At 39.9% G+C, this 25,988-nt stretch overlaps 1 protein-coding gene across 1 annotated transcript in view; it reads left to right on the top strand.

The window, feature by feature from the left end:
• MACO1 (macoilin 1) overlaps positions 1-25,988 on the top strand; it is a 70,226-nt gene that overhangs the window by 29,018 nt on the left and 15,220 nt on the right. The window contains exon 7 of the mRNA XM_054499841.2: positions 25,069-25,227. Within this exon, the coding sequence (XP_054355816.1) occupies positions 25,069-25,227 (159 nt within the window). The remainder of the gene's footprint in view (positions 1-25,068; positions 25,228-25,988) is intronic.

The raw sequence follows: 25,988 nt of genomic DNA, 5'->3' as shown, positions 1-25,988 counted from the left end.
GCCTCAGCCTCTCGACTAACTGGGATTACAGGTGCTTGTCGCCACGCCAGGCTAATTTTTTTGTATTTTTAATAGTGATGGGATTTCACCATGTTGGCCAGGCTGCTCTCAAACTCCTGACCTCAAGTGATCCACCTGCTTCGGCCTCCCAAAGTCCTAGGATTACAGATGTGAGCCACCATGCCCGGCCATAAAAGAATAACATTGTTTTATTACATTGACTGGCTCAGACTTAATTTTACTATATTTTATATGGCTTATGTTAGGCAAACACAAATATGTTCCTTTCACCTCAGATCTTTAATTTGGAAACTGAGATCTAAACTGGAGCTTTTTTGTGTGTATGTAACTCAAGAGGGCAATTGAAACTCTCCCCTTCCAGTAAGTTATATTCTTCTTTCTCTGGCTTGCTTTAGGCAGCCATTTAGGCAGTCCGTTTATTCTAGGAGGGAGGCTTTCCAGCATTATACATGGTGTGAACTAGATTATTAATTTGTTTTAATTTTCTGATTGGCAGTTAAACTAAGTGAGGTATGTTAGGGTTCTACTAATACAGGCTCTAGAGGTTTCATAGCCCCCAGGCTACTTTTGGAAGCGTGCTATTGCTGTTGCCTGGCTGGCATCCATATCCATTTGTTAGGACATTCTGGCCATTGTGCCCAGCAGAAAAAACATGTGGAAGAGAACCCTCCTCCAGATGCCCATGGGAGAAAGACCAATTAGTTGACCTTCTATTTCAGAGGAATATCCCACAAATTCACTAAATGCTATACACAAAACATCTGTCACAGCTATTTACCATCCTTTCTCCTACACAATTTTTTTTTTTTTTTTGAGATGGGATCTCACTGTTTGGCCCAGGCTGGAGTGTAGTGGCGTGATCACAGCTAATTGTAGACTCCACCTCCCCAGGCTCAGGTTTTCCTCCCACCTCATCCTCCTGTGTAGCTGGGAATACAGGCGCATGCCACTATGCCTGGCTAATTTTTAAATTTTTTTGTAGAGAGGAGATCTTGCCATGTTGCCCAGGCTGACACAAGTTTAGTAATAGCGATCAAGCCAAAATACTTTGTTGGTTGTTGCAGATAAAGCAGTCAGGGCTCGGTCTTGTGCTACCATTGCCCTTGGGCCCCAGTTGTGATATTGATTGACTCTACTATCTGATCTGCTTTTAGTAGAGAAGTTCAAGGACCCAGATGGCTAATTGTACAGTAAGCTGGCGATGATGACATGGGTCCAGTGCCCCCGTGCCTACACCTAAGGAGTATGCTTCTTCTTGTGGTCACTAATGCGTACTCTGCCTTGACCTACAGTGCCCCAGGTATTACTCTGTTTTGGAGAACTACTTACTATCAAATGACTAATAGACAACATTATATTTAAGTAGGTTTATAAGCTCCCACGGTATTATTTTCAACTTTTAATGTTATAAAAAATAAGGGGATCGATAGACTGGATTAAGAAAATGTGGCACATATACACCATGGAATGCTATGCAGCCATAAAAAAATGAAGAGTTCATGTCCTTTGTAGGGACATGGATGAAACTGGAAACCATCATTCTCAGCAAACTATCACGAGGACAAAAAACCAAACACTGCATGTCCTCACTCATAGGTGGGAATTGAACAAGGAGAACATATGGACACAGGAAGGGGAACATCACACTCCGGAAACTGTTGTGGGGTAGGGGGAGGGGGCAGGGATAGCATTAGGAGATATACCTAATGCTAAATGACTAGTTAATGGGTGCAGCACACCAACATGGCACATGTATACATATGTAACAAACCTGCACATTGTGCACATGTACCCTAAAACTTAAAGTATAATAATAATAAAATAAAATAAAATAAAAGAATACAATGCAAAGAATATAGGTTTTTAAATCACACCTTGGTTGGATCCTGGACCTTCTATTTACTGTCTTGAGTGGCCTTGGGCATATTATTTGACCCCTATGATTTCCATTTCTTGGAAAGTTGGGATAAAACTAATAGAATAGGGCTGTTGTTAAGATACGGGCATTCAATAAATGTTGGTTCCCTTCCTTCCCAAAAAATAAAAATAAAAGGGATGATCTAAATATCCAATAATGGGAGAAATTTAAAATAAGTTATGGTCCATCCATTTGATAAGCTTTTAATATAGATACTATAAAATCATGCTTTTGAGCCATATTAAAGAATATGGGGAAGTATGCCAAAGCATTTCATGAATAAAGGAGAAAGCAATTTAATGAAAAACAATTTTTTCTAATATACATAGAAAAACGATTTAAAGGGAAAAGAACCAAATTGTTAACAATAGTTGTTATCCCTTGATAGTATTGGGCATTTATTTTTTCTTTTTATTTTCATACATTTTCACATTTTTCTATGATGAACAACAATGAAAGAGTTTAAAAGGAAAGGCATCTATCTGAGCAGATTATCCAGCTTGGTTGGAGGAGGTTCTTATCTTACTTCCTCCCACCCTTCCTTAGCTGTCTCCTGTTTCCTCTTGTTTGACTTCATGTATGTTTTGATCCATGTCAATAAGATTGTGACTGATTCAAACCTGACACGTTTGAGTTGTTAGCTAGAGAGTGGGTTTGTTATCCAGATGGAGCAGGCTGGACTCAGCGGTCTCTAAGACCCCTTCTGATGCAAACATACAGGGCTGACAGTATGTACATGCACTGTTTGCTTCTGCAGGCACACTTGGGGTGGTGCACAGTTTCAGGCCAACAAACTGCCACAGGGATGCTTTAGGGATAAAATTGATCTCCTTTTTTTTTTTAATTTTAGATTTAGGAGGTACACGTGCGTTCATATGCAGGTTTGTTGCAAGGGCATATTGCATGATGCTGAGCTTTGGGCTTCTATTGATCCCATCACCTGGACAGTGAACATAGTACCCAATAGGAAAGTTTTTCAGCTTTTGACTGCCTCCCTCTCTTCCTCCTTTTCAAGTCCCTAGTGTCTGTTGTTCCAGTCTTACTGTCTTTGTGTCCCCAAGTTGATCTACCCTTTTCTAAGTGTTGAAGACAAAATTTGAAAACCAGTACTATATTAACTAACCAGTAACTCTACTGTAATAATAGATTAATTGCAACACATTCTATAGCTATGTCTGTCTGAAAACTGTGGGTGAGAACTGCTATTTTTGAGAAACCAATTCAGTGACTTTTGGGGGGAAAATTCATTACTGCTCCACCAGTTTCAAGGAGAATTCTTGTAGCTCGGTTTGGCTGTCCAATTAAGGTTTGATGGCTATTCCCTGTAAAAGGGCGGGCAGTCTGGCAGGTCTTTCTCAAGCTCTTTCAGCTCCAGGGATGTTCTTTAGTATACTGTATACCATGGGTTAGCAAACAACAGCACACAGGCCAAATCTGGCCCACTGCCTGTTTTTGTAAAAATAAATTTTACTGGAACACAGCCACTCTCATTCATTTACATCGTATCAGTGGCCGCTTTCGTGCTACAGTGGCAGGGCTGAATAGCTGCCACAGAGACTATGGCCTGCAAAGCCGAAAGTATATACTGTCTGGCCCTTTACAGAAAAAGTGTGCTGACGTCCATCGTATAGTAGTCACTTGTTTTGACGATCTTTCCCCCTTATTAGATTGTGAGTTCCAGGGGGCAGAAGCTGGTTCTCTTCATTTTTAATATCTCTCTATAAAAATAGAGTGCTTAGTGAATGTTGAATCAGTGAATGATATATGGTGACAAGGAACTGGGTGAACGGAAGAAGCTCTGCTTTACGAGGAAATACAGGAGAAAGTGGAGCAGAAAATGCTGGGTAGATTGCTAAGGTAAAGAAATGTGGAGGAAGGTGAGGAACCTGGGAATAAATAGGTGTTGCCTATAGGGTCCTTTCCTAGAAAGTTTGGGAACCTGCCAAAGACAGTCTGGAGTACTCTGTTGGTTTTAGAAACATATACCTTACAAAATGACCCTGTTTTCTGCCAGCTTGATTTCTGAATTGTTTACCTAAGATATTTAAAAACAGACTTAATGTTGGAAGCCAAAAATGGTTTTGATTCCAACATGAGAAAAATTCTAGTCAAAACCAGAAAAAGCAATGAGGAAGATCAGTTGTTTTAACTAAGTACTAAGTTGGAAAGGAATAATATAAATTAGAATAAGGTTGGTTTAAATTTTTTCCTCAGTGGTCAATTAAAAATATTTTAAGTGTGAAAAAAATCATTACAATTTTAGATAAAGGAAAAAGAGAAAATAGTCCCACAATCATGACACAAATTGCTGTTAAAATTTTGTTGTCTTCTCACAGGCTAATTATATATAGTTGTCATTATAGCATTTTATAGTGTTTTTTTAAATAGATTTTAATTTTTAGAACAGTTTTAGGTTCACAGGAAAATTGAGTGGAAGATACAGATATCTCATCTACCTGCTGTCCCCACACATGCCTAGCCTTCCCATTGTCAGCAACCCCCACCAGAGTGGTACATTTGTTACACAGACGAACCTCCATTGACACATCATTATCAGTTAGTCCACAGTTTACATTAGAATTCATTCTTAGTGTTAAACAGTCTTATGGGTTTGAATACATTTATAATAGCATGTATCTACCATTATAATATACAGAGTAGTTTTACTGCCCTAGAAATCCTCTGTGCTCCGTCCATCCATCCCTCCCCTCCCCTGACCCCTGGGAAGTGCTGATCTTTTCACTATCTCTTTAGTTTTGCCTTTTCCAGAATGTTGTATGGTTGGAATGATATTGCATAGCCTTTTCAGATTGACTTCTTTCACTTAGTAATGTGCATTTAAGATTCCTCCATGTCTTCTATAATTTCTTTTTCTTTCTTTTTTTTTTTTTTTTTTTTTTTTGAGATGGATTCTCACTCTGTCGCCCAGGCTGGAGTGCAGTGGCGTGATCTCGGCTCACTGCAACCTCCACCTCCCAGGTTCAAGCGATTCTCCTGCCTCAGCCTCCTGAATAGTTGGGATTACAGGCAGCTGCCATCACACCTGGCTAATTTTTGTATTTTTGGTAGAGGTGGGGTTTCGCTATGTTGGCCAGGCTGGTCTTGAACTCCTGACCTCAGGTGATCTGCCTGCCTGGGCCTCCCAAAGTTCTGGGATTACAGGTGTGAGCCACCGTACCTGTCTATAATTTCTTTTTCTTTCCCCCCCGAAATGGAATCTTGCTCTTGTTGCCCAGGCTAGAGTACAAGGTGCGATCTCAGTTCACTGCAACCTTCACCTCCCGGGTTCAAGTGATTCTCCTGGCTTAGCCTCCCGAGTAGCTTGGATTACAGGCACCCGCCACCATGCCCAGCTAATTTTTTGTATTTTTAGTAGAGACGGTTTTTTAGTAGAGATGGGGTTTCACCATGTTAACCAGGCTGGTCTTGAACTCCTGACCTCAGGTGATCCACCCACCTCAGCCTCCCAAAGTGCTGGAATTACAGGCGTGAGCCACTGTGCCCAGGCAATTTTTTTTTTTTTTTTTTTAAATATAGAGACAGGAACTTACTATGTTGCCCACGCTGTTCTTGAACTCCTGTGCTCAAGTGATCAACCTGCCTCGGCCTCCCAAAGCACTGGGATTACAGGTATGAGCCATCATGCCCAGCCTGCTCTGTGTCTTTTCCTGGTCTAGTAGCTCATTTCTTTTTAGTACTGAATAATATTCCATTGTCTGGATATACCACAAGTTTATCCATTCACCTGCTATAGGACATCTTGGTTTTTTCCAAGTTTTGGCAATTATAAATAAAGCTATAAACATCTATGTGCCGGTTTTGGGGTGGACATAAGTTTTCAACTTCTTTGGATAAATTCCAAGGAGCACAGTTGCTGGATCATAGAGTATGTTTAGTTGTAAGAAACTGCCACAATGTCTTTGACAGTGGCTGTACCATTTTGCGTTCCCACCAACAATGAATGGGAGTTCGTGTAAATCCTGGCCAGCACTTGGTATTGTCAGTGTTATGGATTTCGGCCACCCTAATAGGTGGATAGTGGTATCTCGTTGTTTTAATTTGCATTTCCCTGGTGACATATGATATGATGTTACATCTTTTTATATGCTTGTTTACCATCTGTGCATCTTTTTTTGGTGAGGTGTCTGTTAAAGTCTTTTAAAATTTGTATAAATTCATGGTGTACAAGTGCAATTTTGTTACATGCATAGATTGTGTATTGGTCAAGTCAGGGCTTTCACCCAAATAATATACATTTTACCTGTTAACCAACTTCTCATCATCGACCCTCCTTCCTTCTACCCCCTCATCTTTCCGAGTCTCCATTGTCTATCATTCAACTCTGTGTCCATGTGTACACATTTTTTCACACCCACTTATGAGTACAAACATGTAATATCAGGCTTTTCGCATCTGGCTTGTTTCACTTAAGATAATGACCTCCATTTCTACCCATGTTGCTGCAAAAGACATAATTTCATTCTGTATATGGCTGAACAATATTCCATTGTGTATGTATACCACATTTTCTTTATCCAGTCATCCGTTGATGGACACTTAGGTTGATTCCATATCTTTGCTATTGTGACTAGTGTGGTAGTCAACATACAAGTGCAGGTATATTTTTGATACCTTGATTTCTTTTTCTTTGGGTAGCTAACCAGTAGTGGGATTGCTGGATCAAGTGGCAGTTTTACTTATAATTCTTTGAGGAATCTCCATACTATTTGCCATAGAAGTTGTATTGATTTACATTCTCACCAGCAGTGTTTAAGGGTTTCCTTCTCTCCACATCCTTGCCAACATCTGTTTTTTTTTTGTCTTTTTGATATTAGTTCTGCCCATTTTATTTATTTATTTATTTTTGGGACGGAGTTTCACTCTTGTTGCCCAGGCTGGAGTGCAATGGTGCCATCTTGGCTCACTGGAATCTCCACCTCCTGGGTTCAAGTGATTCTCGTGCCTCAGCCTCTCGAGTAGCTGGGATTACAGACATGCACCACCATGCCCGGCTAATTTTGTATTTTTAGTAGAGATGGGGTTTCTCCATGTTGATCAGGCTGGTCTCAAACTCCTGACCTCAGGTGATCCACCTGCCTCAGCCTCCCAAAGTGCTGGGATTACAGGCGTGAGCCACCTCACCCGGCCAGTTCAGCCCGTTTTAAAATCAGTGTGTTTGTTTTCTTATTGTTGAGTTCTAAGAGTTCTTCGTATATTTTCTATAATAGTCCTTTATCAGATGCCTTTTGCAAATGTTATACTTTCAGTCTGAGGCTTTTTATTCTCTTGACAATGTCTTTTATAGAGCAGAAATTTTTATTTTAGTGAGGTCTAGCTTATCAATTTTTTCTTTCATAGATCATGCCTTTAGAGTTGTTTGTGCAGTTTTTGTGTCCTGCTTTTTTCACTTAAATTATATAAAAATCATTTTCTCAACTTAATCTAACACTCATTTTTACATAGGGTGGAATATTCCATGGCAGGCCAGTGCGATCATTCAGAAATCATGCTCGGCCGGGCACGGTGGTTCACGTCCATAATCCTAGCACTTTGGGAGGCCAAGGCGGGTGGATCACTTGAGGTCAGGAGTTTGAGACCAGCCTGACCAACATGGTGAAACCTTGTCTCTGCTAAAAATACAAAATTAGCTGGGCATGGTGGCTGTAACCCCAGCTACTTGGGAAGCTGACGCAGGAGAATCGCTTGAACCCAAGCAGCAGAGGTTGCAGTAAGCCAAGATCATGCCACAGCACTCTAGCCTGGGCAACAGAGCGAGGCTCTTTTTCAAAAAAAATTAAAAAGAAATCACTCTCTAAGATCAGGCAGAGCGGGGTGCGACACCTGAACTGCTGTCCTGAAGTTTCAAGGCCTGCAGAGGAATCAACAATTTTGTTTGTACTTGCCACAAGGTTCCCTCTCAAAACAGCTCAAGACCATGTGGTTTTTTGTCCGCAATTGTTACTTCTTTCAGTTTCCTTGTTAAGGGAGAGAATTTAACACTTTGAGTTAACAAAATACTAAGTGATCCATAATCTGCAGAAACGTTGAAGCAAACATCTCTTCTCTGTTTATTTCCATTCCACTGCCTTTTTTGTTAAGACAGATTTGTCTTTTTTATTATAGTGTTTATTTTTAATATGATATCAACCCTTTAAAGTAGTTGAATTGTATCTGGTATAAAGAGTCATAAAGGAAATGTATCCAGAGTTTGCTTGGTAGAGTACCATTTAATAAAACTGAGTAGAATTTAGAATGATGATTTTTTTTTTTTTTTTTTTTTTTTGCAAGTAGAAGAGATCTAAAAGCTATCTAGACCAGCTTCCTTGAACTCTGTTGTTTTTCATTTTTATCAATGAAGTAAATGAACTCTAGAAGATTACATGGCTGGTGTGGGTGACCAAGCTAGGGTGACAGTGTCAGGACCAGAACTGAAGTTTCTTGACTTCTGGAACCCTTTCTGTTATACCATAGTACTTTAAAAAAATTTATCAACTTGCTTGCTTTTTCTGCTTTATATTTTTTTGACTTTTTGTTTTGAATGCAAATACAACTAACATTGGCCCAAGGATTGGCACTAGAATGAGATTCTAGGATCTCATGGCTAAAATCTGTAGAAAAAATAGTTAGAATTTCAGATTTTTTTTTTCTACTAGAGAGGTGCTGTTGTGTGTTAAAAATTCTTGCTCTTGCCAAAGACACATGAATGTACTTACTTATCTCTAAATAGAAGGGAGCCAGCTGCTTGTATCCTTGAAAGCTTACAGGATCTCTGAGACTTCAACTCTGGTTAGGGCTAGCTTGGGAATTGGTCTGGTCCAGACAGCCTAGAGCCCCACAGCATGGAAATTGTTCTTTATATCTAGAGTAGGCTTAGCTTGGCAGCAGCAGATTTAAGAGCCCTGAACTAGAAGACTTGAGACCAGAGATGTAACCATCAACTTACCGTGCAGAGAGGCCGCCATTAACCTTGTTCCTCATTCTTGCTTCGAAGGCCTAGAGTCCTGGGGTGTGCACATTGCCATGATGGTGAGCTCCTAGAAATTTTGAAGCCATGGAAAAGAAAGTGCCTTTTCTTAAGGAGAATATGGAAATCTGGGTAAAGTGTAGTATATTGAATACTCACTCTTTTATTCCGCTCCAAATTCATTTGGTTATTTTAGGCACATCAAAATGATATTACTTATAACTTGTTTTGCTCCCATAATTAGTTCTGTTTATTTAGAGACTTGAGAGCCTGAAAGGAAGTGGGGAAAACATCGCTCAGGATTTTCAGGAATCTCTAAGCAACTGGTAGACCTGCCTCAGAGAAGAGGGAGGCATAGAGAGGCACTTTGGGAGATTTTAACTCATTTGTTTACACTGAGAAGTGTTTTTTGGTTTTTTTGTTTTGTTTTGTTTTGTTTTGTTTTGTTTTTGGAGACGGAGTCTCACTCTGTCGCCCAGGCTGAAGTGCAGTGGCGCAATCTGGGAACCTTCACCTTCCAGGTTCAAGTAATTCTCCTGCCTCAGCCTCCCAAGTAGCTGGGATTACAGGCGGTGCCACCACATCTGGCTAATTTTTTTATTTTTTTAGTAGATACGGGGTTTCACCATGTTGCCCAGGCTGGTCTTGAGCTCCTGACCTCAGGGGATCTGCCTGCCTTGGCCTCCCAAAGTGCTAGGATTACAGGCATGAGCCACCACGCCTGGCTGAGAAGTGTTTAACTTACACTCATATGCAAGTACTAATTTAAATTAACAAATCTGAATCTAGAGAAATATTTTTAGAGCATATATATTGATAACAACATAATCTATAAATAAACTATATAATGTTCTAGTCATCAGTGAGTATGTTGATTAGTATTGTGTTGTCTGTGATACGAGTTTTTGTGACTCATTCCTTTCTGGTTTAAGTTGGTAAGTGAGCAAAGTGTCATTGCCCTTCATTGTACTTTCTAGCCCACTTAAACCTTGTATTTATGTTTTATGATTTTAAAACATTAATCTGCCCTTTTTTCCTTAAAAGGGCAGATGAAGATAGCAAATGTTAAAAATGATCAGCTTTCCTCTGTGACTAGACTTTCCTGATGGCACACAGTGCTCAAATGTGGCTTGAGTAGGAATTCACAGACTTTCATACTTCTGAATTTAAACTTGTCTTCCACCTACCAGCATTTAATACTGCTGTGTAACCTCTGACTTTTTTTTTTTTGAGACGGAGTCCTGCTCTGTCACCCAGGCTGTAGTGCAGTGGTCCGATCTCGGCTCACTGCAACCTCTGTCTTCTGGGTTCAAGTGATTCCCCTGCCTCAGCCTCCCGAGTAGCTGGGACTACAGGCGCGAGCCACCATGCCCGGCTAGTTTTTGTAGAGACAGGGTTTCACCATATTGGCCAGGCTGGTCTCGAACTCCTGACTTTGTGATCCACCCGCCTCAGCTTCCCAAAGTGCTGGGATTACAGGCATGAGCCACCGCGCCCGGCCAACCTCTGACTTTTATAAGACTCCTTGGTGTATTTGGTCTTGCAGTTGAGGAAAAAACTAAAGTAGACGTTTTAGGGTACTTATTTTTTGTTTCTCCACATTATAAGATGTCTACACCCAATTTAAAATTTTACATTTGTTGAATAGAAAGGACTGTATTTTTAGATACTGATTTTTCATAATCAGTGGATTCAATATGATTTGGTGTGAATAACTGTAAAACAGAGCAAAGTGAAGAGAGAATCCAAGATGTCCCTATTTTGTGATCTTAGAGAAACATTTCAAAGCCGCTAGTAAATTTGGGGGCTAATGCTATTTACTATCTATCTTTCTATCATTCTTTATCTCTTATAGGGAACTGGCCTGGGTCAGGGTTAGGAGTGGTTGAGGCTGGCTCCCAGCTCCAGGGCAAGAGAGAAAGTTACAACAGAAGGTGGAGAAGAAGATTCAGAGCATGTAGCCCAAGGTTGTTATAGGCATGAAGCAAGAATAGAATCCAAAGCTAGAACCTGACCGTTGGGTTGAAGCAAGACAGAGCAGTCAGTTTAGGAGACAGAGCCTGTGAGCATTCCCTGGACTGGTAACCCAGGGGCAGGTGGCCTTTCATGGACGATTCCATCCTTCTCCCAAGGCCCTGAGTCCTTAGTGGGGAACCACAGTAGTTAAGTGGGAAAGATAACAAACAATTCTCTTGAAAGGTGCAAGCCCATCTTAAGGTAATTAAAGGAACCCAAGATTGTCTGCTAAAGTGGGGTGGGGAGGGGGCAGGTAGCAAAACAGATTGTATAGTATGAATCCATCGAAAAATATGGGTAGGGGCTGGGCTCAGTGGTTCACACCTGTAATCCCACACTTTGGGAGGCTGAGGCAGGTGGATCATTTGAGGTCAGGAGTTCGAGACCAGCCTGGCCAACATGGCGAAACCCCATCTCTACTAAAAATATAAAAATTAGCTGGGCGTGGTGGCATGTGCCTGTAGTCCCAGCTACTCAGGAGGCTGAGGCACGAGAATCACTTGAACCTGGGAGTCAGAGGTTGCAGTGAGCCAAGGTCGCACCTCTGCACTCCAGCCTGGGCCACAGAGTGAGAACCTGTCTTTAAAAAAAATAAAATATATATATGGGTAGGGCCGGGTACGGTGGCTCACACCTGTAATCCCAGCACTTTGGGAGGTCAAAGCAGGTGGATCACATAAGGCCAGGAGTTCGAGACCAGCCTTGCCAACAATAGAAACTCTGTCTCTACTAAAAATACAAAAATTAGCTGAGTGCAGTGGCGGGTGCCTGTAATCCCAGCTACTCGAGAGGCTGAGGCACGCAAATCACTTGAACCTAAGAGTCAGAGGTTGCAGTGAGCAGAGATCGTGCCACTGCACTCCAGCCTGGGCGACAGAGCAAGACTCTGTCTCAACAAAAAGAAAAAGAAAGAAAGAAAAATATGGGTCGATGTATTTCTCATGTGCACAGAAAATCACTTGAAATATATACCAGATGATCAATTGTAGTTGACTGTCAGAGACATTTACTTTCTGCATTGTTTATTTCTACATAGTTTAAGTTTTTATAACATGCTTATTATACCGTAATAGAATGTAAGCTCAGTAAGGGCAGGGAATTTATTTTCACTGGTTTGTCACAGTACACAGTGCTTGGCTTGGCACAGGGTAGATAATAAATACTTGTTAAATTAATAAATACTACCTTTGTGCAGGGAAAATACTAGGAAGCAGGGAGGGTGGCGCCCAGTAATTTTATCACAGTGCAACTCAAAGGCTTTTGAAGTTAGAAAACCTGAATATCACATTAGACCCAATCCAGGACTACACATCCAGTGTCAAACTCTTTGTTATTTTTGAGGTTATTAACAATTTTATTTCTGAATAGAAAGTCTTTTTGCTCCAAACCCCTTTTCTTGGTATTTCACAGGAAGTTTTAAAATCCAGCACTCCGTCAGTAGTTTTTCCCAAGGCTTTGAAAGAGGTGTAAGAATTTCTGGAAGTTACAAGGGAAAAGAGGAGAAAAGTCCTCTGAGACACTGTCGTCAAAAAAGGCATTTGCTCTGGCAGTGGGGTTGGTTGTGCTTCAGAGCCAAGGAATCTAGACACGAGCCTCATCTCAGCCAGGAACAGGGAAGATAATCTCAGTTTGCCTTATCTTATTCATCTTTTCTGGTGGGTCTAGCCCTCTCTCTCCTCCTCACCAGTCCCAGATCATTCTTTGTCTTTGTAGTAGCTGGAAATACAGCTCAGATCCCACATTAAAAAATATATATATTATACTTTAAGTTCTGGGATACGTGTGCAGAATGTGCAGGTTTGTTACACAGGTGCATACATGCCATGGTGGTTTGCTGCACCCATCAACCCGTCATCTACATTAGGTATTTCTCCTAATGCTATCCCGCCCCTAGCCCCCCACCCCTCAACAGGCCCCGGTGTGTGATGTTCCCCTCCCTGTGTTCATGTGTTCTCATTGTTCATCTCCCACTTATGAGTGAGAACATACGATGTTTGGTTTTCTGTTCCTGTGTTTGCTGAGAATGATGGTTTCCAGCTTCATCCATGTTTCTGTTCCAACCTTCTCTCCAAGGAGATCCTCCAGGTTAGAATATGTGTTTGGCTGCTTTCTCTCTAGTGCTACAGAGAGAATGGTACATTTGTTTGTTCTCTTCTGCTTTGAATGCATTTTGCTTGTGTCAGGAGTAGTTTGCGGAAGAAAATCTGATCTTGGTAGACAGTGATTCAGGCTTTGGGAGTTCCCCTAGCTGCTTTCCCTGCAGGTGGCTACACAACAGGGTGCTGACAGATTGCTGTAGAGTCACCTGCTTAACCCCTCCGTGAGTGGTGGCGACCACAGACGGCCTTTCTGCTTCTGTGAGGCATAAAATAATTTTCTGGAACAGCATTATTCTAGCTGAGAGATAAAATTATAATAAAAATGTATGAAATTTTAGAATGGGAACTGTGAAAACTAGACACTTAGATGTTCTAGCTAGACTAAATTGAATATGTTGGCTATAGCTGCTGCTAAATTATTTGGAAATTATCAAGTGGGAAAAAATAAGTAGTAGAGCCATCTGTTTGTTTAGTAAGTTTAGTGTGTTTTCTGTCTCTGTGGAAACATGTTTTTGATTTCTGTTTTTCTAGCACTATGTCTGAGCAGATATACTTTGTCGGACCTGATTAATTTTCATTTTCTGCTATACCCATAATATTTTATATACCTATAGTTTGACTCTGTTTATATTAATATGCAATATAGTTTGAGTTTATTTTAACCATTGCAGGAATTTAAAACTATCATATTCTGGGATATAAATGTGGTAATAGAGGCATGATTTTATACTTAAACAGGGTTATTTTGTGGCTTGAAAAATGTGGCATTTTAGAAACTAGGCATAAGTGAATTTAAGCAAGCAGTTTACCGAATGTCTCCATATCTAAGAGGCCAAACAGGAAGGGGATTATGGTATATGGATAAATTATGAAGTAACACGTAGGTATTGGGGAGGGGGCTTCTACATAAACATGAAAAAAAAACATTTTTATGTTGAGTCCCGAGAGTTTATTCTATCAAAACCGATTTCTAGATAGGCTGTTTGAAAGTTTACTCCCTAGAATTGAGAAGGAACTATTACAAAACTTTGAAAGACTTTGTGTTAAATTCTGAGTCAGTACCTCTGTTGGCATATAATGAATTTAGTTTTTCATCTAAGGGGGTTAGGGGTGGATTCCCTGAAGGGACGATAACCCCAAGGAAAAGGAACCATATTGTTTAAATATTATTCATGCCATCATTTAGAAACTGGCTATTTGGATACTTTGCCAGCCAATGTGGGTATATTTCATCTTGCAAATCTCTTGGGTACCTCTTAGATCTTTAAAACCAACTTTCAGTTTCTTTTTTATAGGTAGAATGACAACTCTCCTCTATCACAAGGTACATTTCACTTTTCTTGTTAGAGTGTTCCAATAGATTCAAAACAGAAACACAAATTAATGAATTAGAAAGGACCATTGCTCACCCCACACTCTGCTCCAGAGCAAGTATTGCAGATTCAGACTCCTACAGGAGTGAGTGAGGCAGGCTGGGGTGAGCATTCTGGAGTCTGGCGTTGTCATCATTCTCATTCAGTACTGAACCTGACACCTAGCATTTGAGGAGCATAAACCCTTCCAAAGGGGACAGCCCGTTGTTGCCATGGGGGATTGTAGGCCCAATGTTGCCAAGTCTTCTGATACTTTGGGGAGATGGTGAAAATATCTTTACGTGAAACCTCTCAGTTAAAAAACTTTTTTTTTTAACATCATGTAGGAGGAGGGTCAAACAAAACACGTTTATGGGCCATATTGGCTCACCAGTTTGCAACCTCTGTGCCTCACCTTTTCTGTTATACTTGTGTTTTGCTCCCTCTAGCCCTCTGGCCCCACCAGTGAAAACTTGACTTTCCTTTAGCAAGGACTTTTCTATTAGGGAATACCTGGTAAATCCTATGAACTAATCTGCCATATAATCTGCCATATATTAATGGGACCTTTTTGCTTTTTCTTCTTCAGTCTTCTGTGCTCCTAGAAAACAGGCCATGTTGACGGAACCTCTCTAGAGTGAAACACCACTCCCTTTAAATTCCCTCACCTGATTGTGAGGCTTTCGTACCGCTTAGAAGGAGAGGGGACAGCCTTGTGATAAGGGTGGTTTGGGGCCTTCTGGCATTCCTCAAACTATACTGTGCAGAGAGCTGCTTACTCCATCTGGGGCTAGGACTGGTAACTTCTTCTACATCAAGATATTTTTCTGCTGTGTTCTCAGAGCACAAAATACACCAAAACTCAGGATATGGGTCCTGCTTCTTCACAGACGACACAGGGCTGACTTAGAATTTGAACTTTGCAGCACCACTTCTTGTAGCGTGTGGTACAGTGAAGTCTCAAGTCAGAGCAGTGCCTCCTCTCCTGTAGTCAATGTTGTACGTAACCAAGAGATCTTTCCAAAGAGAGCAGGACAAACAGGACAATGAACTGCAGCTACAGAATCTAAATTTAGAAAAACTATTATTTTGACAGGAGCTGATGAATAGGAAGTAATTGAAGTAGATTTAAAAACTGAGGCATTCTTGGCGGGGCACGGTGGCTCACGCCTGTAATCCCAGCACTTTGGGAGGCCAAGGCGGGCAGATCACGAGGTCAGGAGATGGAGACCATCCTGGCTAACACGGTGAAACCCTGTCTCTACTAAAAATACAAAAAAATTAGCCGGGCATGGTGGCAGGCACCTGTAGTCCCAGCTACTCGGGAGGCTGAGGCAGGAGAATGGCATGAAGCCAGGAGGCAGAGCTTGGAGTGAGCAAAGATCGTGCCACTGTACTCCAGCCTGGGCAACAGAGCGAGACTCGGTCTCAAAAACAAACAAACAAAAAACAGGCATTCTCTGTATCAGAAAGTTAAAGTTCCCCTTTTTTGGAGTGACCTAAAAAGTTTATGTTGGCTGGGCATGGTGGCTCATGCCTGTAATCCGAACACTTTGAGAGGCCGAGGTGGGAGGATCACTTGAGTCCAGGAGTAAGCTTGACCAGTCTGGTCAACATAGCAATACCCAGGCTCTACAAAAAAAAAAGAAAAGAAAAAAAAGTAAGAGACTTGAATCTTGGATTTTCCCTAAGGTTTTGGGTTGTTCTGAAACTGCCCCGTGACATGGGCAAATCTGAGAGTGTCAGTGAATGCGGAACAGAATGGGGAGCAGGTTAGCAGTATCCTCTTTTAAAATTATCGAATAATAATTAAAATGTTAAAAATAAGTTATGCATATTATATCTGATTTTGAAAAGGAAGAGATAACCACTATTTTATATCCTCCCAGCATTTTTCTCTTGCATATATATTCTTTTTACAAAATTAAGCTCATACTATGTATGTTTTGTAGCTTTTATTTTTCACAGACTCTATCATGAGCATTCTTCCATGTCATTGAATATTCTTCATTGGTGATTTTTTAATGATTTAATTTTTTAATGACAATCAAATGTGAGTGTACTGTAATTTGTTTAGCCACCCTTCTGTTGAATATCTAAGTGCTTATGATTTTTTTCTTATTACAACAGACAAGCTTTTACATAAGATATGAATATTAATGACTGCTGATACACACTTGTCAAATCTGACTAGATTCCCTTATGGACCTTACTAAAATGACTAGTTCTTGGCACTCACAGCTTTATTCTTGAAGAACTTTAAGAAGTCAGTAAGTACCCTATTTCCCTAAATGACCAGTTGTGTGAACGTCTCTAGAATTCTTTTCTGTCTCTCTTTGCATTCCTTTAGGAAAATTAATGTGTTTGCCTTTTGTGTTTGACAGATTATGGAGCAGAGACATAAAGTACTTTGTAACATGGCTTCACCTAGTAATCAGGTCATCAAGCTCTTGCTTGTTTTTGTACACTTATGCCTTGTAGTCACTACAGTGACACCAGAGGCAACTTCATGTCAATATTTCCAAATCTGTGGTTTATACCTGCTACATTGAAACAGGGTCATGTTAGTGTAGGCCTCACTTAAGATGGGCTATATCTACCATATACTTAAAATACACTTTTCTGTGAATGACCCAAGCTACCTATCCTGTCAGTGTGAGTGACCTGGAAAGGAGAGGGGGAGGAGTTGGTATAGAGGGTAATCAGTATTTCTTCTGGGGACAGAGCTTTGATTTATGAGCTCAACTTTCTACACAGACAGCTGTGTGGTCCTTAAACAAGTCTTGTCTTGTATGATTAATGTGTACCAGGGGAACTCCTAATGGAATTAGGTGCTAATCGAGATGAAGCAGTTGCTCTTCATTAATTCTTTTCATGTGCACCTGCCTTCCTTAAAAGCAAATGCCCACTTAGCCCTGTTCCCTTCAGCCACTATTTAAATTAAAAATCGGATGGTCTGCTGTAGGTAGGTTTCCAGAGCCTCTTATGTCATAACACTGACCCTGTTCCATTGTGAGCACTGAGGAGATAGACACGGAGTGAAGATTAGTGACTTGATCTATAAGGACTGGAAGAAACTTTAGAAATACAGTCCCAGCTTCTAATTTTGTAGCACAGTCCCTGGCTTCAAAGAACTTATAGTCTTGTTAGAAATATGATACAGACACAGGAAAAGATTAAACATCAGAACAACAGCAACAAAAAGAAGCCCAGCACAGGGCGATGGTTTGATGCCAAATGTGAAACACTAACATGGAGAGCTTTAGGGTTTTAGAAGGAGAAGAGATGTTGGGCACCGTGTGCTGGAGAGTTTAATTTTTGTTGTTTTTTAACTGAGCCTTGAAGAATGGGTAAGATTGAAAAATGGAGGCCATTCCTCCCAAAGAGGTAGCATAGTAAAAGGCAGAAAATGTCTGGAAAACAAGCAGTGGGTCATTTTGGCTGATGTGAGGGGTTTGTTAGAAAACCTACCTTTCAATCAGTTGGCTGTATAACTTGGAGATGACTTTCTGAAGCCCCTTCTCCCACAGAGCAAGCAGCAGGGTAAGTTCTGTATTGCAGAGCCTAGAGCCTCTCTGTCACTTGCTCTTTAGAGTTCATAGATAACCAGTAAAGCTGAGGCTCCTTATCATCCCCAGGGGTTCATGGGGTCCAGCCTGCAGCCCACAGACATATATCCTTAGGTAGTTTTCTGGAATGGGTATGGACTGTGACTCATAGTCACCCCTAGGTGAAGTCTTGGCTGAGAAAAAGGTCTGCTTCTTTTTTATAAGACTTAATTCCTGGGGAAATTTCCTGCCCTGATGCCTTAAACTTCCCCTATGCTTTCAGTCAGGCCTCATAAAGCTGAAGTCAGGCTTAAAACCATGAAGTTATTGGCAGTAGCCACTGAAGACTTTTAAACTTTCAGTGAAGGCATAGTGGTGTGGGCTGTAATTCAGGTAATTCACAAGAGATAAGAATTACAAACATTTAGACATAGTATCTCCCTACCTTTTCAGATACTTAAAAACAATACCCATTTCAACTAAAAGCTAATCCTTAAATACTGTATTTCAGCTGGGCATGGTGGCCCATGCCTGTAATCCCAGCCCTTTGGGAGGCCAAGGCAGGCAGATCACTTGAGGTCAGGATTTCAAGACCAGCCTGGCCAACATGGTGAAACCCCATCTCTACAAAAAATACAAACATTAGCCAGGCATGGTGGTACATGCCTATAATCCCAGCTACTCGGAAGGCTGAGGCACGAGAATCACTTGAGCCCAGGAGGCAGAGGTTGCGGTGAGCCGAGATCATGCCACTGCACTCTAGCCTGGGCGACAGAGCGAGACTCTGTCTCAAAAAAATTTTTTCAATAAATAAATACTGTATTTATTTTACTACCAGGTGTTCTTCCAGATACTCAAAGATACTTTTCTTCTTTAGCCTGTCTGAAAGGCTAACATTTGAACTTCATTCCTTTGGTCAATTAGCAGATTACTCTTTATTAAAATGTAAATCTCTTCCTCTTAAAATTAAATTTAAATAATTATTAATCATTTACTTTACAGTTTATCTTAATTGGGTTGGATTAGGGAGAAGGTGAGATATAGTTAAGGTTTGGAGTAAGAGTGATCCTTAAACTTGACACTTTTGCTTTGAAGTCAGCCTGGCATCTGACACAGGGACCTGAGAAAGTGCTGCTGTATGGGTCCCAACTCTTGCTGTGAGTTAGATAATAGGATTCAGAGGTAGCTTCACAACTCCCTTAGAAGTTGAGTGCTATCTTTTGAAATTTTCAGTAAAGTGAGTAGGAAAGTTGCCTGGACCTGATGTGTAATAATTTAGAACCCTGGCTTGTTCAGCTGGACAAAAATGGACATATTTATTGTACATATAAACTCCAGCTTTGCCATGGGCCCTGTCTGTGTCCAAAGTCAGGTGATGCCACAGGGCAGGCCTTTGTAAGGGTGAAAACTGGTTCCACAAGAGTTAGGCAAGAAGGAAGTGCATTTATTTCCTGACTAAGCCTTACTAAAGCTTGGTTCAGATATATCTGGCCCATTATTATTTTTTTTTAATGAGATTGTAGCTCTTCTGGAGAAAACTTCTCTTTTATCCCTTAAAATTCTATAGTCTAGGGAAGAGTGTGGCCCTTAACCCAGATAAAAGGGGTTTGATGTTTTCCTCCATTCTCTCTATCCCTATCTGCTGAGATTAGTTTCAAGGCTTATAATCTATTACTTCTGCCTCGTTTTCTTCCTGATCATTGCTTTTAATTTAGGTTTCAGCTAATGACATTTTAATAGAATCATATTAATACATTTGGCGATTTTGCATTAACCTTTTAACACCATTTAATAAAAACTTCTTTGTACTTCACACTAATAAATTGTATGTCTGTATTTTACCTGTAAAGTATTGAACTTCAGCACCAAAGGGTTAAGTATGCCATTAAGACAAATAGTAGTTATCTGTTTAATAAATGCTTCTAGCACTCAACTATCTTGATTCAGTTCAATTTGCTAACACATAATTCTTTTTTTTTTTTTTAAATGGAGTCTTCCTCTGTCGCCCAGACTGGAGTGCAGTGGTGTGATCTTGGTTCACTGCAAGCTCCACCTCCTGGGTTCAAGCGATTCTCCTGCCTCAGCCTCCCCTAGTAGCTGGAACTACAGGCACGTGCCACCAAGCCCAGCTAATTTTTTTTGTATTTTTAGTAGAGACAAGGTTTCACCATGTTGGCAGGGCTGGTCTCGAACTCTTGACCTCAGATGATCTGCCCGCCTCATCTTCCCAAAGTGCTGGGATTACAGGCCTGAGCCACTGCACCTGGCCACACATAATTCTTTCAAAACTCATGACGTACATTTTTCTGTTGGGCAAGTGCAAAAATTGAGATATATCTTAGAAAATAGGATTGTATAGTACATCCATACAATGGAATATTAGGCAGCAATTAATTATTTATGGAAAATGTCTAATAGTGTGAGAAGGTACTTATGATTTATAAGCTGTATATGTGGTACTCTTTCACCAATATTAAATATATTCACATGTATGAAGAAATAGAAAAAAACATACAGAAAAGAGGTACACCAAATAGTGAGCAGTTCTGTCTGGATAAGAGGATTATGAGTTATTTATATTTTTATTTATACTTTTCCATTGTTGATTCAGTTTTTGATACTGTGACTGGATATCAAAAATAAACTCAATACAGGTGGTAAATCATTTTGCTGCCTACCTTAGTAAAGATTTAAAATATGTAGTGGACATTCAAGGCAAATTAATGCTTTCTGTAGACAGCTAATGAAAAATTGTCCATCATAAATTTTTTAAAATTGCTGAGAATTTTGCCGTTTACTGCTTTATGTTATCCTGCATGCCATTAGCCATTAGGCAGTGTTCTTGTAGAGCAGTGTTTCTTAAACTGGGAATGCTGGTGTTCACTCTCAGGCTTGCTGCAGCAGTTTGGAAAATAATTCAGTTTTACAAAATTCATGGTAGCAGTTATGAAAATCCTGAAGTATTTTAGTTCTCTCTTGTGAGATTATTTTATTTTTTAAATAAACCTTTTCTTATTGAAGTATAACATGTATACACACCAGTGCACAAATCAAGTGTTCCATTTATGAATTTTCACAAAGTGAACACATTCCTGTAACCACTTCATTTTATTTTTGTTGTATTGTGCCACGATTAGTCTTGGACAAAATTTTTATAGAAGCTTCACATTAAAAAATATATTGTTGGCTGGGCACGGTGGCTCACACCTGTAATACCAGCACTTTAGGAGGCCAAGGTGGGTGGATCACCTGAAGGAAGTCAGGAGTTCGAGACCAGCCTGGCCAACATGGCGAAACCTCGTCTCTACTAAAAATACAAAAATTAGCTGGGCGTGGTGGTGGGCACCTGTAATTCCAGCTACTCGGGAGGCTGAGGCAGGAGAATCACTTGAACTCGGGAGGGGGAGATTGCAGTGAGCTGAGATCAGCCTGGGCGACAGAGTGAGACTTGGTTAAAAATATATATATATATATATATATAAAATATATATTATTTATTTTATATATATATATTTTATATATTATATATATTTTATATATTATATATATTTTATATATTATATATATTTTATATATTATATATAATATATATTATATATATTTTATATTATATATTGTATATTTTATATATTATATATAATATATTATATATTATATATTTTATATATTATATATAATATATTATATATTATATAATATATAATATATTATATATTATATATTATATTTATAAAATATATAATATATTATATATTATATATATGTTTAAATATATAAATATATAATATATATTTATATATATTATATATTTAAACAAATATATATATAATATACATTATATATTATATATATTTTATATATTATATATATTTTTATATATTTTATATATATTATATATATTTTATATATATTATATATTATATATTTTTATATATTATATATTATATATAATTAAATATGTATTATAAATATATATTTATTTATTAATTATATATATTTATTTCATGTTCTTTGGTCTTCAGAAGTTATACTCTAGATATTTTATGCTTTTTGGTCTCATAACTGCATTAGCTCATTGGATTTTTACATTTTTCAAGGAACTCTAAAATTTCACTCAGAATAAATATTGTTATTTTTAGTTTGTGGTGAGAAAAGATTAAAAAATGAAAGAAAGTAACAACTACAAAATTCTCACAATCTAGCCTCTACAGATTTAATTTTTCTTTCATTCCCAACTGTGGCATATGTTTTGCCCCAGCGACTGGTTGTGTGGAACTTGATTCCTGTGCATCTGCATATGATACAGCTTAGTCTGCTATCTAAAGAGGCAAATCAGCAGCCATCTGTAAGTGTGTCAGGCATAGAAATCCTAGCCCAAACTGGGAGGAACTTTAGAGATATCAGCCGTAGATGAGGAAACTGAGGCCTGGAAGATTACATGCCTTGTGCAGGGTCAGAGAGTTGGCGCCAGAGCTGAATGTAGAACCCTGATCCTAAACTCTGTTACTAAACCATGCTTAGCTCCCATTTTCACCTAAAAACTCACCCTTTCTACTGAAAATGCAATCCTCAGACTGTGAAATCAGCTTCTCAAGAAAGACAAATTACCTAACACATTTTTCAGCCAAATTTCTCAAAGAGGATAGCCTGACAGCATTGACCTCTTTCGGAATATATTCTTTGGCTACTTGGGAGTGAAGGAGAGACAGTATGGTGATGGTATAAATCCCGATCTGTAATTGTTTAGAGCAGTTCTGAGAGTACATTCAACTGGAATAACCCTGGCAATAGGGAAAGTGTGGTGTGATGTCGACTTGTGACCCTTCCCTGGGGAGCAAGCTGTCAGGACACCCAGTAGTGCTTTTGGAACAAAAGGTTTCTAGGCCATGCTCCCAGGCACTGGACAGGAGGACTGGCTACTTGCACCTGCAGGGTGACTGTCAGTGTTTTATGATTTGGAGTTTTGGGGGTTTTTTTAAGTTGCCTAAAGGTAGATATGTAAATAAAGCTGCCCTATGTCAGGCAACATTTATTGAGTAAGCGTTGATCACTGTGGAGGGCTCTGGGGATTTAGTGCTTAATAAAACATGTCTCTAAGACTTAGTCTTTGGAGCTGACAGTTCCAAAGAGATCACCATTGCCCTTCAGAAATCTTGGTTCTGTTGGTATGTTGAATTAGTGACATGAACAAGAGTCTCATCAGAGCAAACTGACTTTACCTACTTGTGAGTTTGTATCCTGATGGAAAAAGCCTCTTCTAAATAAATATTGTTATTCCTAGTTTGTGGTAGGAAGAGATTTAAAAAATGAAAGTAATAACTACAAAATTATTGAGATCTAGCCTCTGTAGATCTAATTTTTCTTTCATTCTCAACTGCAGCTCACATGGCAGCCATCCTTGACGTGACCTTCAGCACCACTCTCCACAGTCCTATCTACCAGATCTGTTCTATCCTTTCCTACTCTCTCCCCAGTACAAGCCTTTCTCAGAAGCCAGACTAATGGCTTGCCCGCACATGTCTATGGCTGTTCCTGCCTTTGAGTTTTTTAATACATTTCTCCCCTCATTTAGAATGTCCCCTCCTCCTCTTCTACTTCTCCAAATCCTATCCAAACATCAGGGCCCAAGTCAATCTCTACCTGCTCTGCAAAGCCTTTCCCAGTCTTCTCTCCTCAGACTCACATAGCACTTCTTCCTCTACCATGCTGTGGATGACATGGCTATAGTTTGGCCTAATGGTGAAGAGAATGGACTCTGGAGCTAGACTGCCTGAATGACCTTGGGCTGCATCCTTTCCTAGCCTAGAGTTCTTCATCTGTAAAAATGGGAATAGAAATTGCATTTGGCCCATAGTTGTACAGATCGTAGGATTAAACCCTATAGAACAGTGCCTGGCCCATAAGTTCTCATTAAATAGTAGCTGTTGTTATTATTCCTTCTAGCATATATTTAATCATGGCCTTCCTTGTGTTATTGTTTAATCATTTAAATTATGTATTTCTTGGTTCCTCTCTATTTCTTGGTTCCTAATTGTGAAGTTTTCCCATGAAGAAAGAAACTTGATTTTATAGTTTTCGTTTGTTTGTTTTTTGTTTTTTGAGACAGAGTCTCACTCTTGTCGCCCAGGCTGGAGTGCAGTGGCACGATCTCGGCTCACTGCAACCTCCACCTCCTGGGTTCAAGTGATCCTCCTGCCTCAGCCTCCTGAGTAGCTGGGATTACAGGCACCCGCCACCATGCCCAGCTAATTTTTGTACTTTTAGTAGAGATGAGGTTTCACCATGTTGGCCAGGCTGGTCTTGAACTCCTGACCTCAGGTGATCCACCCGCCTCGGGCTCCCAAAGTGCTGGGATTACAGGCATGAGCCACTGTGCCCGGCCGATAGTTTTTGTTGACCATTTTCAGCACTATGTATGCGTAGTAGGTCTCCAATACCTGTCACTTAAAGTGAAACTATTACTGCAGTAAAGAAAATAGATGGAACAAGAGTAAGGAATTGAGGAAAAAAGATAGGCTTCATTTTACAGATGGAGTTCTCTTATGATTCTTAGAGCATGTAATTTGTTCCTTTTTTCATTGTTGTTGAGTCTCGTGAGCTCTTCTGCTGCAGTCAACAGAGGTGTGAACGTCATTCATCAAGGATGCTGCAATTTCTGGAGGTTGTCGCAGACTGTTTTCTTCTAGGCCCATTGTGGGACAGAGTCTCAGACAGTAGATTCTGATTTATCAGAATATCACAAAGCATTAAGTGGTAGGTCATGAGCTGGTTGTTTGAACATATTTCCCTTGCTGAGGGCATGAAAAGCCACCAGAAGGGAGCCTTTAGTCTTCAGCCACCCTCTCTGCTGTCCCCTTCTCCTTTATCAGCAGCTCGGATGGATATTCACAAGCACCATACTCACCTGTCAATATTCATAAACATTTGGGGGAAGTTGAAAGTTACACCCCAGTAGGAAGAGGTAGGGACCCAGGTGGAATCATTCAACAAAATTAACCCAATTGCAGACTGGAGTCCTCATGATGTCAGGAACTGCCAGCGGGGTCCTTCTTCTGCCATTCACCCAGCAGTCCAGGACCCCCATCAGGTCCCTCCCAGCTCTGTGGGTGCCCTCACCTAGATGAAAATGCTGCATTTCTCCTTCTCCTAGGCTGGAACAAGACATTAAAAAGTTAAAGGCTGACCTGCAAGCCAGCAGACAAGTGGAACAAGAGCTCCGCAGTCAGATCAGCTCCCTTTCAAGCACCGAGCGAGGGATCCGCTCAGAAATGGGCCAGCTTCGGCAGGAGAACGAGCTGCTGCAGAACAAGTACGTGCACCTTTTAGGCCTTTGGCCGTAAGCCCAGCAGCTTCACTGCTTCTCCTGTTTCCGGGGGTTGGAGCACAAGATTTATGGTGACAGAGACCTGCTGAGAGGTTTTTAAATAAAATGTTTAAAATACTTTATTTAGTACCAGATATTCAACATGTTTATAAAATCTGTAAAAACTTATTTCATTGCTACAAAACAGTTTATTAATATTACTGTTTTTGTCTTCTCTCATTTAATAACTTCCTAGTTTAAAATAGTTATTGAGTTTTTGGATAGTAAAATTGACAAGAAGTAGTTCTGTCACAGTTTGAAAATTTTGCTCCTTTGAGTGAAAATTTCTAGAGGATTTGACTATATTTACTTTTATTTCCAGAACTAAAAGATGACATTGAACTTTGATTTTATTTGAAAAGGCAGGCAGAAAGCCAGGTCTTCTGTGTGAATTCTTTTAGGCTTTTGATTAGTTCATTCTGGAATTACTTCTTAACTCAGTGTGGGTCTGTCCTTTTTTCTTTTTTTAAATCTCCCAGCAATGTGTGCCCGTGGTAGTGATGATCATTACAGGCTGTTGGCTTTCTGGGCTTTCCCTATTGAAAGAGGAGTTCAACATTTTTAAGGAATGTAACTCAAAAGCTAGGGCATTACAGGCAAATAACCTCTCCATTGCCTCTGACCAGCATTTGTGGTGGTTCTAGCATTGATATGTAGAGAACATCCCAATGATAAACTAACCTCATGCTGATAGGTAAAGCTGGGGG

The sequence above is a fragment of the Pongo pygmaeus genome, chromosome 1 (genome assembly GCF_028885625.2).
Source record: "Pongo pygmaeus isolate AG05252 chromosome 1, NHGRI_mPonPyg2-v2.0_pri, whole genome shotgun sequence".
Taxonomy (NCBI): domain Eukaryota; kingdom Metazoa; phylum Chordata; class Mammalia; order Primates; family Hominidae; genus Pongo; species Pongo pygmaeus.
The sequence above is the reverse complement of the archived record's forward strand: the minus strand, read 5'-3'. Positions and strand labels throughout refer to the sequence as shown.